Source organism: Pongo pygmaeus, chromosome 7 (assembly GCF_028885625.2).
Source record: "Pongo pygmaeus isolate AG05252 chromosome 7, NHGRI_mPonPyg2-v2.0_pri, whole genome shotgun sequence".
Lineage (NCBI taxonomy): Eukaryota > Metazoa > Chordata > Mammalia > Primates > Hominidae > Pongo > Pongo pygmaeus.
The window spans coordinates 32,908,359-32,922,168 of record NC_072380.2 but is presented as its reverse complement, the minus strand read 5'-3'; the positions used below and the strand labels follow the sequence as shown (position 1 = coordinate 32,922,168).

The following is a 13,810-nucleotide window of genomic DNA, read 5'->3' as shown; positions in this document are numbered from 1 at the left end:
TCTCTGTATTAGCAAATCTATACATAAGCCATTAAAGATGTTTAAATCTAGAGGTAATTCTTTAGCCTTTTTGGCATCCTGTGGGGTGGGCAGAGATGTCCTTTCTTCTTTCCAATTCTGTTCCAATAAGTTAATTTGAAGGGAAAGGGTTAGAAAGAGATCCTGGGTGAAACTATTATCCCATTCTCTGTCTCTTCTTTAAAAGTTACTGGTTTCCTTCTCCTGGTCTGTTCTTAAAAAGCTCAAGTAGATCACAATAGATTTCCTCCAGGTAACAAAACTCTTTTCCTATTTCCCTGGTCATAAAGTTTTGAAGCACGTTAAAGTTCAAAATCAATAGCTACCCAGAGAAGACGAACAGTTATAGTACCAGGAGGTCAACAGGAGCCTAAAGATACCTGCAGGGGAGGGCATGACCACCCTACTCAACAACAACCTTAAAGGTTAGGAATATTGCAGCTTCCTGTAGCAACAAGACAGTTTTGTCTTTCATAAACTGAAAGTATTGGTATATCCTGCCAAGTTAATCTTTTGGAGTAATAGTTCCCTTACATTTATTTTATTAAATCAGTTTCAAAGAGGACAAACCAAACATAGAGTGCAAAATGATTCATATAAAGTCATCGAAACTTTCCACTCCTTCCAGCATCTTGAGTCTCCAGATTTCAGACCTGCCTTATTTAACCCCAAATTGTGAACATCAAGTCCTTTTGTCATTCATCGTTAGGACAGAAAAGAAATCTAATGATTGGGAAGACTCAGGTTAGAGAGACTCAGGTCTGCTTGTTTCCAGAGGCAGCCTGGGTTTGAAAATCAAGAGAGAACATGGTTTCAACCAAGAAGGAAGAATTATACTAATTATCCAGACATTCAATCTGGCTGCATGTGAGTCTTCACTCTTTCCAAACCACCTCACCTCCTTCACACATATGCTTCTGCCTCAAATACTATATCCCAGGCAAACAATTTTAACCAAAATTACTATGATAGCTGCTTATAGTGTTCAATTTGGTTACAAAGCCTCAGCAAAAACTGAGAATAATGTCTCAATCTTTAAGTTTTAAATATTCTCGCATGGCTGGTTGGCTAAATGACTATAGAGTAAGTGAAAGAGTGTGGTGGCTTTTGGAGAGTGTCTGTTTGGAATTTTTGTCTCTCTGTGTGTTTGTATGTGCGTGAAAACTAAAGTTGTTGCAAATGTGAAGATTTCAAGCATTTTTGAAAATTTATTAATATAAATAGGAAAAACTAGCTTAGTCAAAAGCTACAATTTAAATTTCCTGGACATCCAGAGTGTTTGGAAATGATCCTAGAGGAGCCATAACTAAGTAACAGGAATTAGGTACATAGATGGAGGTGGACGTTGGTGGGAAGTCTCAGGTTACCCCCAAACTCCAAAGGAGGCCACTGTTCACCCCAAAGGATTGCTGACCTTTACTTCATACACTTCAGAAGCTCTTAACCTACCTGGAATAATGAGTGAAATGCTTGAAATATATGAAAGGTACCACGCAAATATCTATTTGTTAAAATATGGCTTTTGTTTAGGTTAACTGCAGTAAGAAAAGTAATACCCTCATTTCGATGACTCAGTCTGAGAATATGAGAATTTTCTCATGCAAAGGCTCCTCCCTGAGCAGTCAGATACACATGAGTTTGATTTGTTTTATTGACAGAATAAGGGGAATGAACCCAACTTGGCCTTCTCCTCTTTTAAAAATTGTGAATCCATAAACTGTGGGCCCAATGGAAAGTCAATTAGCGGATGCTATAGGGAAGCTTAGCACGGCCAGGTGTCAACCGGCTGCCTTTTAGGCCACTATGGGCCATTGGACTATTTGAACCATGAAAGCATTTTTCGTTGCCTTTCATGATTGAATGGCATGTTGACATTTTCATTAGTCTGAAGGAGTTTCTTACTGTCACTACAAAACATAGCAACAGCAAGGATCCAGGCAGTCATGCCCTAGAATATTCTCTCTCTTACTGTGTATGGAGGAAAAAGGAAGCATAGTACTGTCTGGTTGTGTGGCCTTTTCAACAAGGAAGAAAGTGATAAACAGCATTGGTAGGGAGGAGATGATTTGAGAACAGGTGGTGTGGCAAAAGCAATGGACAGACAAGAAGCAACGTACAGACAAGGTGATCATGGGGTCCATGGAACACAATCCTAAATTAGCACAACTATGGGAATGAGATGAAAGGTGCTGGTCTAACAGACTGAAGCTGTAGTCTGCTGAGCAACACTCCCAGGTCTCCACAGAGTAGCATTTTTATTGCAGTATGTCTTTCATGGAAAATGGACAAAACTTTAAATAAATCACAATTACTTATTGCTTAGTATTTTGAATAATAAATTCTTTAGTTTATCAGTACCTCACGGCCTTCAATGTGCATTCTTCAGATAGTTTCAGTTACATATACATTCTTTCTCCTGAACAATAAATTATTCTTAAAAAAAAGAAAAGGAAAAGATATATAATTTTAAAGCAAAGAAAAACAAAAGAACATATATTTTTGACATTTATCTTAAACTTATATGAAAACAACTCTATATGTTAGATGCTTAAATATAAATAATAAAGGACATTATGTTATTTACAATGTTACATAGTAAGTTGAGAGAGTAAAAACTGACATTAACTCATAAAGACAGTAAATGATATAAGAAAACATCCAAGTAATATACAATATGTATTTACAAAAGAATATATAATAGAACTTGTGATATGTGGCCATTTCCTTCTGCCTACATTTCTCTTCAGTGTTTCGTAGGTCTTCGCAGATAGAAATCTCTGGCTGGTGGAATGCAGCCAGTATTATTAATACAAGATAAGACCAGGCCTTCCTTATTTTCACAAATGTGAGCCATGCGCCCTTTAACCCCAGGCCATAAAAAGGAATAGTTACTGAGCAAGTTACCCTGGATAAATTCCACCTCTAACAAGACAGTCACACTGAAACAAGAAAGAGATAGCAGGTTTGGGACACATTCACCTACACAGAGGACCATTTTGTGGAAACTAGAATGCTGTCCAGGCACTCTTGGGGGCAAAAGTCATACTAGGCAGGAAGGGAAAGTAAGATAGAAAGTGAATCTTAGGTGAAACAAAAGGAGTTTTGCATGTATTTGCATGTATTATGCTCCACTGCATACACCTCAGTGGGATACGATTTTAGACCCGGGAAACAAAGTTGCTGTCAAACTCCTGGGCAATTTCTACTACCTTAAAACCCAGGATAGCTTGCCATATGCTGGGAACATAGGTTCACACTCCGATCACCACTGCACTGTCGGAATTTATTAACAGAGGTGGTCGACAGTGATGTGACAAGCATCACAGAGATATCCCTGTAAACACAAATCTAGTGGCCTTGGCAGGTGGCACTGAACAGTCAGTTGGCCTTTTTTATCAAGGGTGCAAAAGACGTCCCAACTATAATAATATGCCACCTCTGTGAGTGATCAGAATCAAGTTAGAAATACAATTTCCTCCTGTCTTCAATTTTCATATATATTTGCAATTTAAAAATGCATAGCAATTCTCATTTTAAGAAACATGTTGCTCATGGTTCTCAACAGAAACTTCTATTTATTCTTAAAATTCTTCCATGATAGGACATCTGAGTACCCAAATGCCCAAGGAATTTGAAACAGAATTTTTAGGGTTTTAAATTCATGGTAGGAATTTCTTTATTGAAATAGCTAAGGATGAGTCAAGGCCTTCACAGGCCATGTTAAAATAATTTAGAGAACTTCATTGGACTGACTGTCTTCTCCATGCCATGAGCTTACTCATTACTGCAGAATTGGAAAGTCAGTGCAACTTGACAAAGGCTCCTCAGCGTAGGTTAAAAAGCAAATGAGGATACCACTGAGCACAGAGAAAGTGGCATGTGAACAGTGATGGAAAATTTGAGATACCAAATACTAACAGTAACTTCAAGAACCTGCAGACAGGCATCTCTGTGGATTGTAGGAGCATGTGGGAGCGTAACAACATGACTCATACCCAGCCTGCATTTTTCTGCTAGGACCTACTTGCATGCCATTTCTTCTTTTTAATTGTTAACATCAAGATTTGGTGAAGAAATACATTCAGTTCACCCACAAAAAAGAAGCAATTACTCTCACTGACTTCATGAACCCCCCGATAACCTGTTTCCCATTTATCCCATGGTTCCTAGGAGGCCACGTGAATCCTAAGTAAAGCTCCAGCCCTGATTTCACAGATATCAGGCAGGCCATGAAATGGGTTCTGTGTTTCAAATAATTTTTTTTCTTCCATTTTCCTGAATTAGCAGTTATTTCAAATGTTAATACTTATAGGCCTTCCTTTGGATTTACCATCACAAGAGAACATGCAATGCTTAGACCAATCTTAGTCCTACTTTATGACAGTAAAGCAAAAATTAAAGGAGATGGGGGAAATGGGTGAGAGAGCCTGTAAATGGAGAGATCAGGACACAGGTGGGGGTCACTTCTGCAAGTAAAGGTGCAATCTTTCCAACAGGATCGACATTTCCTGATGAATCATTACTTGTGATTACAAATCACATACACATTGGCCATTCCTGATAAAAAAATGTTCATGCATAGTTATGACCTGATCAAGGCAACATGGAAAAATAAAAGAAAAATAAGGGGGAGAAAGGGGTGGTCATCCACATTTTAAAATTTCAACTGAGTCACTAAGCTTCTCTCTACCTATACAGTCACTCCTTCTGAACACTCTATGATGGAAATACTTCCCTATGATGACAAGTCACCGCTATGTACAGCAGGCACGTTTGACTCTAGAAGTATTTCAGACAAAATGCTGCATGTGCTGTCTGGGCTGGGCTTTTTGTGCCGTAATATGCTTCTTTTTGAGTCAAGAAGACACAACCAATCACTAGCTTCAAAATCAGTGAAAAATACAAGTCAGAAATGATTGCACCTTTGTCAGCCGTGGTTTGATCGTCAACTAGATAAGCTGCTGGATCATTCCCCCAGAGAGAAAATGACATTGAGTCCTCTTGTAAGGTGTTAGATTTACCCTGATAGCAAGCCAGAACCCATTTTCTAAGCTATCCCTAAAACTGTTGCTTTTTGTCAAGAAAAATAAATTCAAATAAAGTAAATGAGAGCTCCTTTTAGTAAGAGCAAGCTGTCTTCTGATTAATAATATAGTTTTTTTTTTTAAATCACAGTATTACTTTCTTCCTAATATTTAACATTACTTAATGCAGTTTCTTGCTGTATTTAATAGTAGCATGCTATTGGATCTACTATTATCTCAGAGCCCAATGAGGCAAACCTTTGGCTGGCAGAGTAGACACAACTCATTTCATATTCTGAAAGCAAAGAAAACTTCATACACAAGAGAGGAGTATCTGGATGGATGTGCCATTACAAGACATACTGATCGGGTGCTACTACAAGCAAACAGAGGGACAGTTGCAAGTCTTGCAAATCATACATCCAGTCAACATCATAATGCAATGCACAAGAAGCCAGCAAAAACTGAATCTATGAGAGGTTTTGCCGAAATACCGTGGAAAAGCAATCACTGTAACTGTACAAAACTTGCTCTCGACATAACATAACATAAAGGCACCATTGATATCTTTCTCATTTTGAAATACTGTAAAAAATTGCTACATATGGCACATAACACATTTTTACATACATATATTTAATTTATAAAAGTTTTTTTCCTGTTTTCTATTTGCAGAACTGCTAAAATAAAATAAATTGTTTAATTTAAGGTGGAATACTTTATTATATAAAATAAAGTTTTACAGGTGAATCTATGTGTTTATTTAGGTTTTATACAGCAATAGGGTCTTGGTTAGCAATTACACTAGACAGCCTGGCCTGGATTTCTTCCTGTGTCGAGAAGCGGCCTGCTGGGTTAGTCCTGCTGTCAGCCAGGCGGAAGGCAGGTGTTGCCTCAAGACTGGCTGCCAGGGGGTTCTGTATGCCCAGGAAAGGCGTATCTTCACCTACTCTTTCATCTTCTGTTTCACTCTCTGAGTTACTGCTCTGGGAGCTTGTGTTGCTGTCCACTTCCAATCTGTTAGCAATGTGGCCATTGGGCTTGGTTCTTTTGGCCCGCCGGCTATTGGCGAGTTTCTTAACAGGCTCTTGGGCTGGCTCGTACTCCTGGGTCGTTTCATACTCCTCATCCTCCACTATCCTCAAGGGGCTAGCGGGGAGGCTGTTACTGTCATGCGCGGGGTTGTGGTGGAAGGAGCTGAACTGCTGAGGGTGATGGTCAAACTTCTTCTCCCGCAGCCTCGGTGGTGTCACAAGAAGTAGAGGTCTCTCTTCTTCCACGAAGGGGCTGACCACCATGGAAGGCATGGACACCGTCATGCTGGACACAGGTGGAGACATTTCCGAAGGGGGCGATTTGGGGGAGCTTGGCGTGTGGAAATCTACAGGTGACATACGAGCCGGGGTGGTCATGGCTGACACATACCTGTGTGAGCACAGAATACCCTGCATAAGTGTGGTGCAATAAGAGGCACATAGCAGGGAAGGTAAGGGGACAGAGTTCACGATATTACATCATCAGAGAACAGAGAATTTCTATTCATTGTAGGCTGCTCAATTATTTAGGCTAGGAAATTCCACACCCTTGGAATCGAAAATTAGGTAGCCAAGAGTTTCCTCACAGGAGTGCATGCAAAGATCAGCTAAATTGCCTAGCTCATCAAAGCTTTTGGGATTTTCAATCTCATCACAATTATAAATAAAGGCATATGAGCCAAGACAAGAAGGCATTAGGTCCTGGAAACCTCTCAGCTTATATAAGGACCAAGGCTCAGGGATTCGGAAGGGAAAGAAGTATTACTTAAATACTATACCTTCCTAAAGGCCAAGGGGTCTTAGAGAATGAAGCCCAAATGGGGAATGGAAGAAGATCTAAGATGAGTTGCTGATAGCTGGATCTGCATGCATTTGGATCTGTGTGCCTTGTTTCTCCTTAGCTCAGCTATAAGGTTATGTCTTATGAAAAAAAAAGAGCATAGTAACTTAGATTTATTCCTGACAACAGTGTCATACATTTGTGTGCTTTTCATTTTTTCCATGAAATGCAACTAGTTAACATTCAATTTGGAACTATCCATCCCAGTGTCCAACAAACACAGTCAAAGGTAAGCCTGAGAGAACCTAATGTTGGCTTCACAGTTACCACAATGGAGGTTATGTCCAATCTTTGGTCTATCTCTCTTCCAAAACCAACAGCTATATCAGTCTTTGGTTAATCTCTTTCATGATGCCTCAAGGGTTGGCTGTACCCTGTTACCTTCTATCATGTTATGTCTGATAATGCTCAGTGACTCTTGCCATCAGGCCACCGAGCACACTGTTTTCACCACACCATGCATTCTTCCCCCAGTATAAGAAGTCCTGACTTTTGGCACTGAGGAAGACGTGGCTTATTCAGAGTCACATTTCTCAGCTTTTGATAAAAAATGCTACCAACGTACAATACTAAACGACTCTTTTCTTCACACTGGCATTCACAGAGTCTAATTTGACGTGACCTGAAATGACATGGAATGCCATCATCTGAACTCTCGCTAATAGGAACAGAAAACGTATGAACCTCCCTGCTTCTCCAGGATTCACAGTGATACAGATGTGAGAGCTAGCTGCCTCTAAACTGGGAACGTGCCTGAGAAATTGAAATATGTGGGCCTTGAGTCTTCAAACTTTTGGCTTTGGGGGTACTTAAATTAAGCTCTCTGAGAAATGCTAATTTAAATTCAACCAACATATAAAAGTGATTCATCTTTTCTCTCCATAATCTCTAGGTTCAGGAATATTTCGTAGTCCTAGATATCATCTAGAAGCCCAGCACAGTGGGGAAATGTCAACATTTAAGGATAAATATCACTTGTAGTGATGAAGAATGATTTCATCTCTAACTTCCTTTTCATGTTTCAAAAAAAGACTGAAACAGAATGGATAGACTTCCTTAATACATAAAAAAATTATATGAATTTAAGACTAAAGTTTTAAAACAGTTTAAACCCTGCCTACTTTTTCATAGATTGGTTGCAGGGAAACCTCTGATTTCATAAATTCCATAACGTTCTAAAATATCATTTTTGGGGAAAGGCCCTTGAAGAAGTAACCAACAGGCTTACAAGTCCAGAATGTGTAGTTTTTTTTTTTTTTTTTTTGAGGTCGAGTCTTGCTCTGTTGCCTAGGCTGGAGTACAGTGGCACCATCTCAGCTCACTGCAGCCTCCGCCTCCTGGGTTCAAGCAATTCTCCAACCTCAGCCTCTCTATTAGCTGGGACTACAGGCGAGCACCACCATACCCAGCTAATTTTTGTATTTTTAGTAGAGATGGGGATTCACCATGTTGGCCAGGATGGTCTTGATCTCCTGACCTTGTGATCTACCCACCTCAGCCTCCCAAAGTGCTGGGATTAGAGGCATGAGCCACCGCGCCCAGCCTGTCATTTTTTTTTGTAAGTACTCCCCAGTCCATGAGTGGAAAGAGTCTATAAAAGTCATCTCTACCCATGGAACTACCACATCAGTATGGATTTGACATTATGTAAACCTTTCAGTAAATGGTCAAAGATTGGACTAAGATGACAATAAAATAAAATAAAAATAAATAAAATAAAATAAAATAAAATAAAATTCAGCGGACTTGCAAACAAACAGGTAATAGCTTACCTCTGATTTCATAAATTCCACAAAGTTCTAAAATGTCATTTTGAAGGAAAGGCCCTTGCAAAAGTAAGCAACAGGCCTTCAAGCCCAGAATGTGTTATTTTTTATTGGAAGTACTTCCCAGTCCAGGAGTGGAAAGACTCTATCAAAGTCATCCCCACCCATGTAACTACCACATAAGTATGGATTTGACATTATGTAAACCTTTTAGTAAATGGTCAAAGATTAGCCTGAGATGACAATAAAATAAAGTAAAACCCAGCAGACTTGCAAACAAATAGGAACAGGTAACAGCTTACTGATGGGCTAGAAATACTGGTCATCTTCCAGCTCAGGTGAAAATGAAGAAAGAGAATCTATGAATTCAATATTACTATTTAATATCTCTTTGTTTACTTTCCTCCATTCTTCATTTTACCTTTGCTATAACTCCCCCAACCCAACCCAATCTCCCCAAAGGAAAGCCAAAACATTCTGGAATAAAGGGCCATCTTGAAGGCAGTATCTGCTTTGAAAACCACCCGTGAAGACTGCTAGACGCAGCATCCAAGAGATTTATTTATTCATCCCTTCTTGGAATTTCATAAAATAGATACTATAGGGTGGAAGGCAAGCAGTTGCCCCCCTTGACATTCAGCAATGACATAGCCCTTGATTTGACTTAACTGAGGCTAGAAGGTAAGACAGGGTTAGCAGATAAGAACGCGAGGCCAGCTCGACCACCGAAATCAGAGTTTGGATAACTGGCAAATTGGAATTATAGAAGGGTCCTTATCAAGCATTGATGCCATCTCTCTAATGTTACAACTGAGGACACCGAGACCCCGAGTGGGTCTGAGCCCATGGCCAGAGCTGGAAACTCCATGTGCTGCACCTTCCGCATCAAAGCATCCCAGCTCTTTAAGAGTCTGTTGCCTGTCCGTCACTGGGACGATGAGAGAAGCTCAGAAGAAATAAGTTCCGTCAAACAAAGAGATGACTTCATCAACTAGGAGCACTCCTAGAACAGGTAACTGCCGCCCCTTATTCTGATTAGAGTAGATTTCCTGAGGTGAGACCGCAGGTGCTCACGGGGATTCTCTGACTGAGTTTCTCCTCTGCAGTAGCTTTGCCCTTCGGTTTTACCTTTCACTATGAGGAGAGTCTCGGTAGGAATCAGGGGTTTCTCTGGCATGCCTGAGGAAGCTGTTACATTCACGAGGGCCTCCTGTGCCATTAAGACGTCCTCTTGGGCCCCCAGTTGGGCTGCTGTGCCTACTGTTTTCTACGGATGACATCACGATTACAGAGTGGCTTTCGGAAAGGATGCTTTCAGTGTGTCCATTGCTCCAGCTGCGGAGGAAATGGGAGAGGCAATCAGATATTTCGTGCAAAAATTATATGCAAAAAATGGAAATGAAAGGAATGGATTCTGACAAATGTTTCAAACTACTGATGCACGCGGAGCTCACTGTAACATCACTTGTCTCCGAATAGAATCGCCACAAAGGTAATTTGCTATAGAGAGGATCTTGATTCAGATTGGCTTTGTAAGGATACAGTATATTCACTTGTTCACTCATTCAATAAATATTTATCGAATGCCACTCCTCAGTGTATGATTATAATCTTTCTGTTCTTGAGTGGCTTAGATTAAAGAAACATTTCCTTGTATGAGCTACATTTGGAGATCTAGTGTTGGTCTTGGTAGAGTAAGTGCACTCAGGTGGGGATCACCAGGGCAATCCAATTACTGAAAGAAATTGACTTCTAAGTATTTTGCAGAGCCAAAGACAGACTTGTCCCAGTGTAGCAATTCGGTGAGTAGCAAGGCATGAGTAAAGACAATCTCAGGAATGGGAAACAACGGCCCTGTGGAGTTACCTAATTGAGGTTCAAATTTATGCAGGAATTAAGGGCAAAGCCAGTTGATTTTCAAAATCTGTTGCTGCCCAAAGACCATCCATTTCACTGCCTCCTTTCTTAGGCAGTGATTATCAAAAGGCAATGTGCAACAATTCATTCTGAGAGAAAAGCCGTGGAATTTTTAAATTCTCATACCTGTGGCTAGGAGTCTGGGTGACAGTAGTGGAGTGATGGGCTGTGGAAGTATAGTGACTGGTGGAAAAGGATGTCTCTGCTTCTCTCTCAACAATATGCTCACTGGAGATGACGTTTTTAGATACGTATTGCTGGATAAACAAAGACACAACTTGAAGATTCATGTCAGTCAAAGCACTAATATTGTCATGTAAATAAAAATGCTAACACTGTCACAAACACACAAATCTATTTTTGTACAGATGCTTTGTAATAAATTCCATTTCCCCAATGGCCAGATGGAAAATCCTGTCCTGGCTACTGTGGCTTTTAGATTAGATGAATAGAGTTAAAAAAAAATACTCTCTGGATGTGCATCCAATGTATGGCCCATCATCCCAACTACATTTTATCAGCAAAAGTCCTATTTCTTCTATTTTATTTTAAATTAATAACATGACTAGAATTCCATACAAATATCCATCCAATATTCATTTGTTTCATGGTATTGCAAGGTGAAGAAGGCTAAATGCTATTTGAAATAGAAGTAGACAGGTGGTTTGTATAATTTCAAATTTCAAAGCACTAGAAAAAAATATTTAAAATCTCTATATTTTGGGCCTACCTTTCTCCTTCCATTTCCTAGTGCCCATGTTGCCCTACTAGTGTCATTGAAATGTTTAACTTGTTAGCAGTGGTAGGGCTAACAAGGCTACTGATAAGGGACTTAACAATTGTCAATGCACACATCTTGACAAAACACATAATATATGGAGGACATTTCTATTTAATGCAGGTAGATTCTACTTTTCTCTCTTCTTTCTTTCTCTTTCTTTTCTTCTCCTTTTTTTTTTTTTTGAGATGGAGTCTCACTCTGTTGCCCAGGCTGGAGTGCAGTGGTGCAATCTCAGCTCACTGCAACCTCCACCTCCCGGTTCAAGTGATTATCCTGCCTCAGCCTCCCGAGTAGCTGGGATTACAGGCATATGCCACCATGCCCAGCTAATTTTTGTATTTTTAGCAGAGATGGGGTTTCACCATGTTGGCCAGCTGGTCTTAAACTCCTGACCTCAGGTGATCCATCCACCTCTGCCTCCCAAAGTGCTGGGATTACAGGTGTGAGCCACCGCGCCTAGTCAGAGTCTACTTTATCTTCATCAGCAAACCACAGTAGTTTTTACTGTTTCTATTAGGGAGGGAGGTCCCCTTTTGAAGTTGTGTTTTAATTGCTGTTAGTATTTATACCAAATTGAGTTAAATAATAGGAAAACCAATAGAAAGGAATACTCTTTGATGAAATAAGGCACTTTATAATCTGATGGTCTGTGGGCTCTAAATATATTCAGGGAGATCCAAAAATATACAGCTTGAATTATGCTTGAAACTCTAGCTGGTTCTCTTAGTGGAAAGGCTATTCCATGTGGATCTTCCTGGGAAGTACAGCTAGCTTGATTTAAGGAAAGGATACACAGTGACCTACTTCTAGTCCCTGCACCATTTCACTATTGCTTCTTGGAAGGCAACATAAGCTCAGTGAATCTAATGAAAAAAATACTTAACAATTATTGAACACTCACTAAATGCCACTAGGCTAAGTGTTTTATGCAAATTACCTTATTTAAGGCTCACAAGGAGTCTCTGAAGTAGGTATTATTTTTAGGTCTGTTTTTATATTGAAGAAATAAGGTTGAGAAAGGTTAAAGCCCAAAGATGCACAATGTGAGCAGTAAATGTAATGCAGGCAGTCATTCTATGGTTTATATATTATAACATGCAGAGTGACAGATTGTAGTTCCTTTTGTAGTGAATATCGTTATCAAATGTGGAGAACATTGTGATGAACACTGTTAGAGGGTGAAAAAGCAACAGAGTGTGTTAACCTATAAGCACCTTGCTCCAACAAAGTCTCGAAGGTTTTTGCTACAAGACTTGCTGATAGTTTAGTAACCACCAACTCTGTAGTTGGGTCTATGATATATCTGTTCCATTCAAAATATGACTTTTTCTATAGGATAGAAAATGGTACTACAATATAAGCTTCAAGCTTTGTGTATTAAAAAAACCATACATCAGAGCAATAATTTGAAAACAAGAAGGATGATGCTGAAATATAAAGAGCAATACTCAAAAAGCCAAGAGATAGTACAGCTCTGGCCCTTATCTGTAAAAAGAAAAAGAGAGATTTGAAAGATAATATCTTCAAACTCTCCAGAACCTAATATTCTATGATCTAGTTGTATTTAAAAAACTGAATGCTGAGTGTTTGGTACAGTATGAACAAAATATTTTAACGATTATGAATATATTTCATCTGGAGGGCTTGACATCATTTAGAAAGGTCCAGGGAAGAAGCTGGCATGACACTCTTCTTTTGCTACTGAGAAGGGTGTTTGATAAGTCACTTGACCTTTCCACGCCCTAAAGGAAATCAGAATCCTTTGGAAATCATAACCAGTAAATCATCAGGCACTGTGAATTGCCCCTAAGAAAATAACTCTAAAGCTCTTTGCTCGGTTATCTGTGCTAATCAGTTACAGAATGGAGTAGCCTGTATTTCCAAGTTATACATGAAAACATTCTTTTTGATTATTGTACTATTAAATTTGTTTTCTCCCCACTCTCTCCACGCAAGCCCCAGCTCTGGCCTCCTTGCAGAACAAACCCAACACTATTATTCCAACCCCTTAATGAACACTTTATAAGAGGAAATGTGCTGATTTTACAGTAACCAAATCCACTTTTAAAAATGTTCCCATTATTTTCTCCTGGCAAAAACCTGGATTCCTGGAAGCCATGGTGATTAATGGCAGCAGCTAAAAGCTTAAGAGCTTTCGAAAATAAACTTCAAGGCGTCTGAACAGAGGAGAGAGGCTCAGTTTTTTCCACTGGCCAGAGTCAACGTACATTCACCAGCTGGACATTCTCGGGGGGTGGGTTAGGATGGTGAGGCCCATTGGCAATGTTCATCATATTGTTTCGTTCAGACCGAAGGCTCTGCCGAAGACGGTCATGAAGCTTTTTCCGCTGTTTCCTGGACATAAGAAAGGGAGCATTTATTTTTTTCGATTATTTTCATTTCATAGTAGAGGCAAATCTTTATTCTAC

At 39.6% G+C, this 13,810-nt stretch overlaps 1 protein-coding gene across 10 annotated transcripts in view; it reads right to left on the bottom strand.

Annotated features, from left to right (window-relative positions):
* Window positions 1-1,215: 1,215 nt before the first annotated feature.
* The window catches only part of NRG1 (neuregulin 1), a 1,130,429-nt gene continuing 1,117,834 nt past the window's right edge, over window positions 1,216-13,810 (bottom strand). For 6 of the 10 annotated variants that reach the window (XM_054497959.2, XM_054497962.2, XM_054497963.2 and 3 more), the window contains 4 exons: window positions 13,610-13,736; window positions 10,727-10,857; window positions 9,812-10,018; window positions 1,216-6,467 (listed from right to left, as the gene is read on the bottom strand). In XM_054497959.2, coding sequence (XP_054353934.2) covers window positions 5,813-6,467; window positions 9,812-10,018; window positions 10,727-10,857; window positions 13,610-13,736 — 1,120 coding nt within the window. In that variant the 3' untranslated portion in view covers window positions 1,216-5,812. Of the gene's footprint in view, window positions 6,468-6,857; window positions 6,998-9,811; window positions 10,019-10,726; window positions 10,858-13,609; window positions 13,737-13,810 lie in introns of those variants that run through there. The other 4 variants (XM_054497968.2, XM_054497969.2, XM_054497966.2 and 1 more) reach the window with 1 other exon arrangement.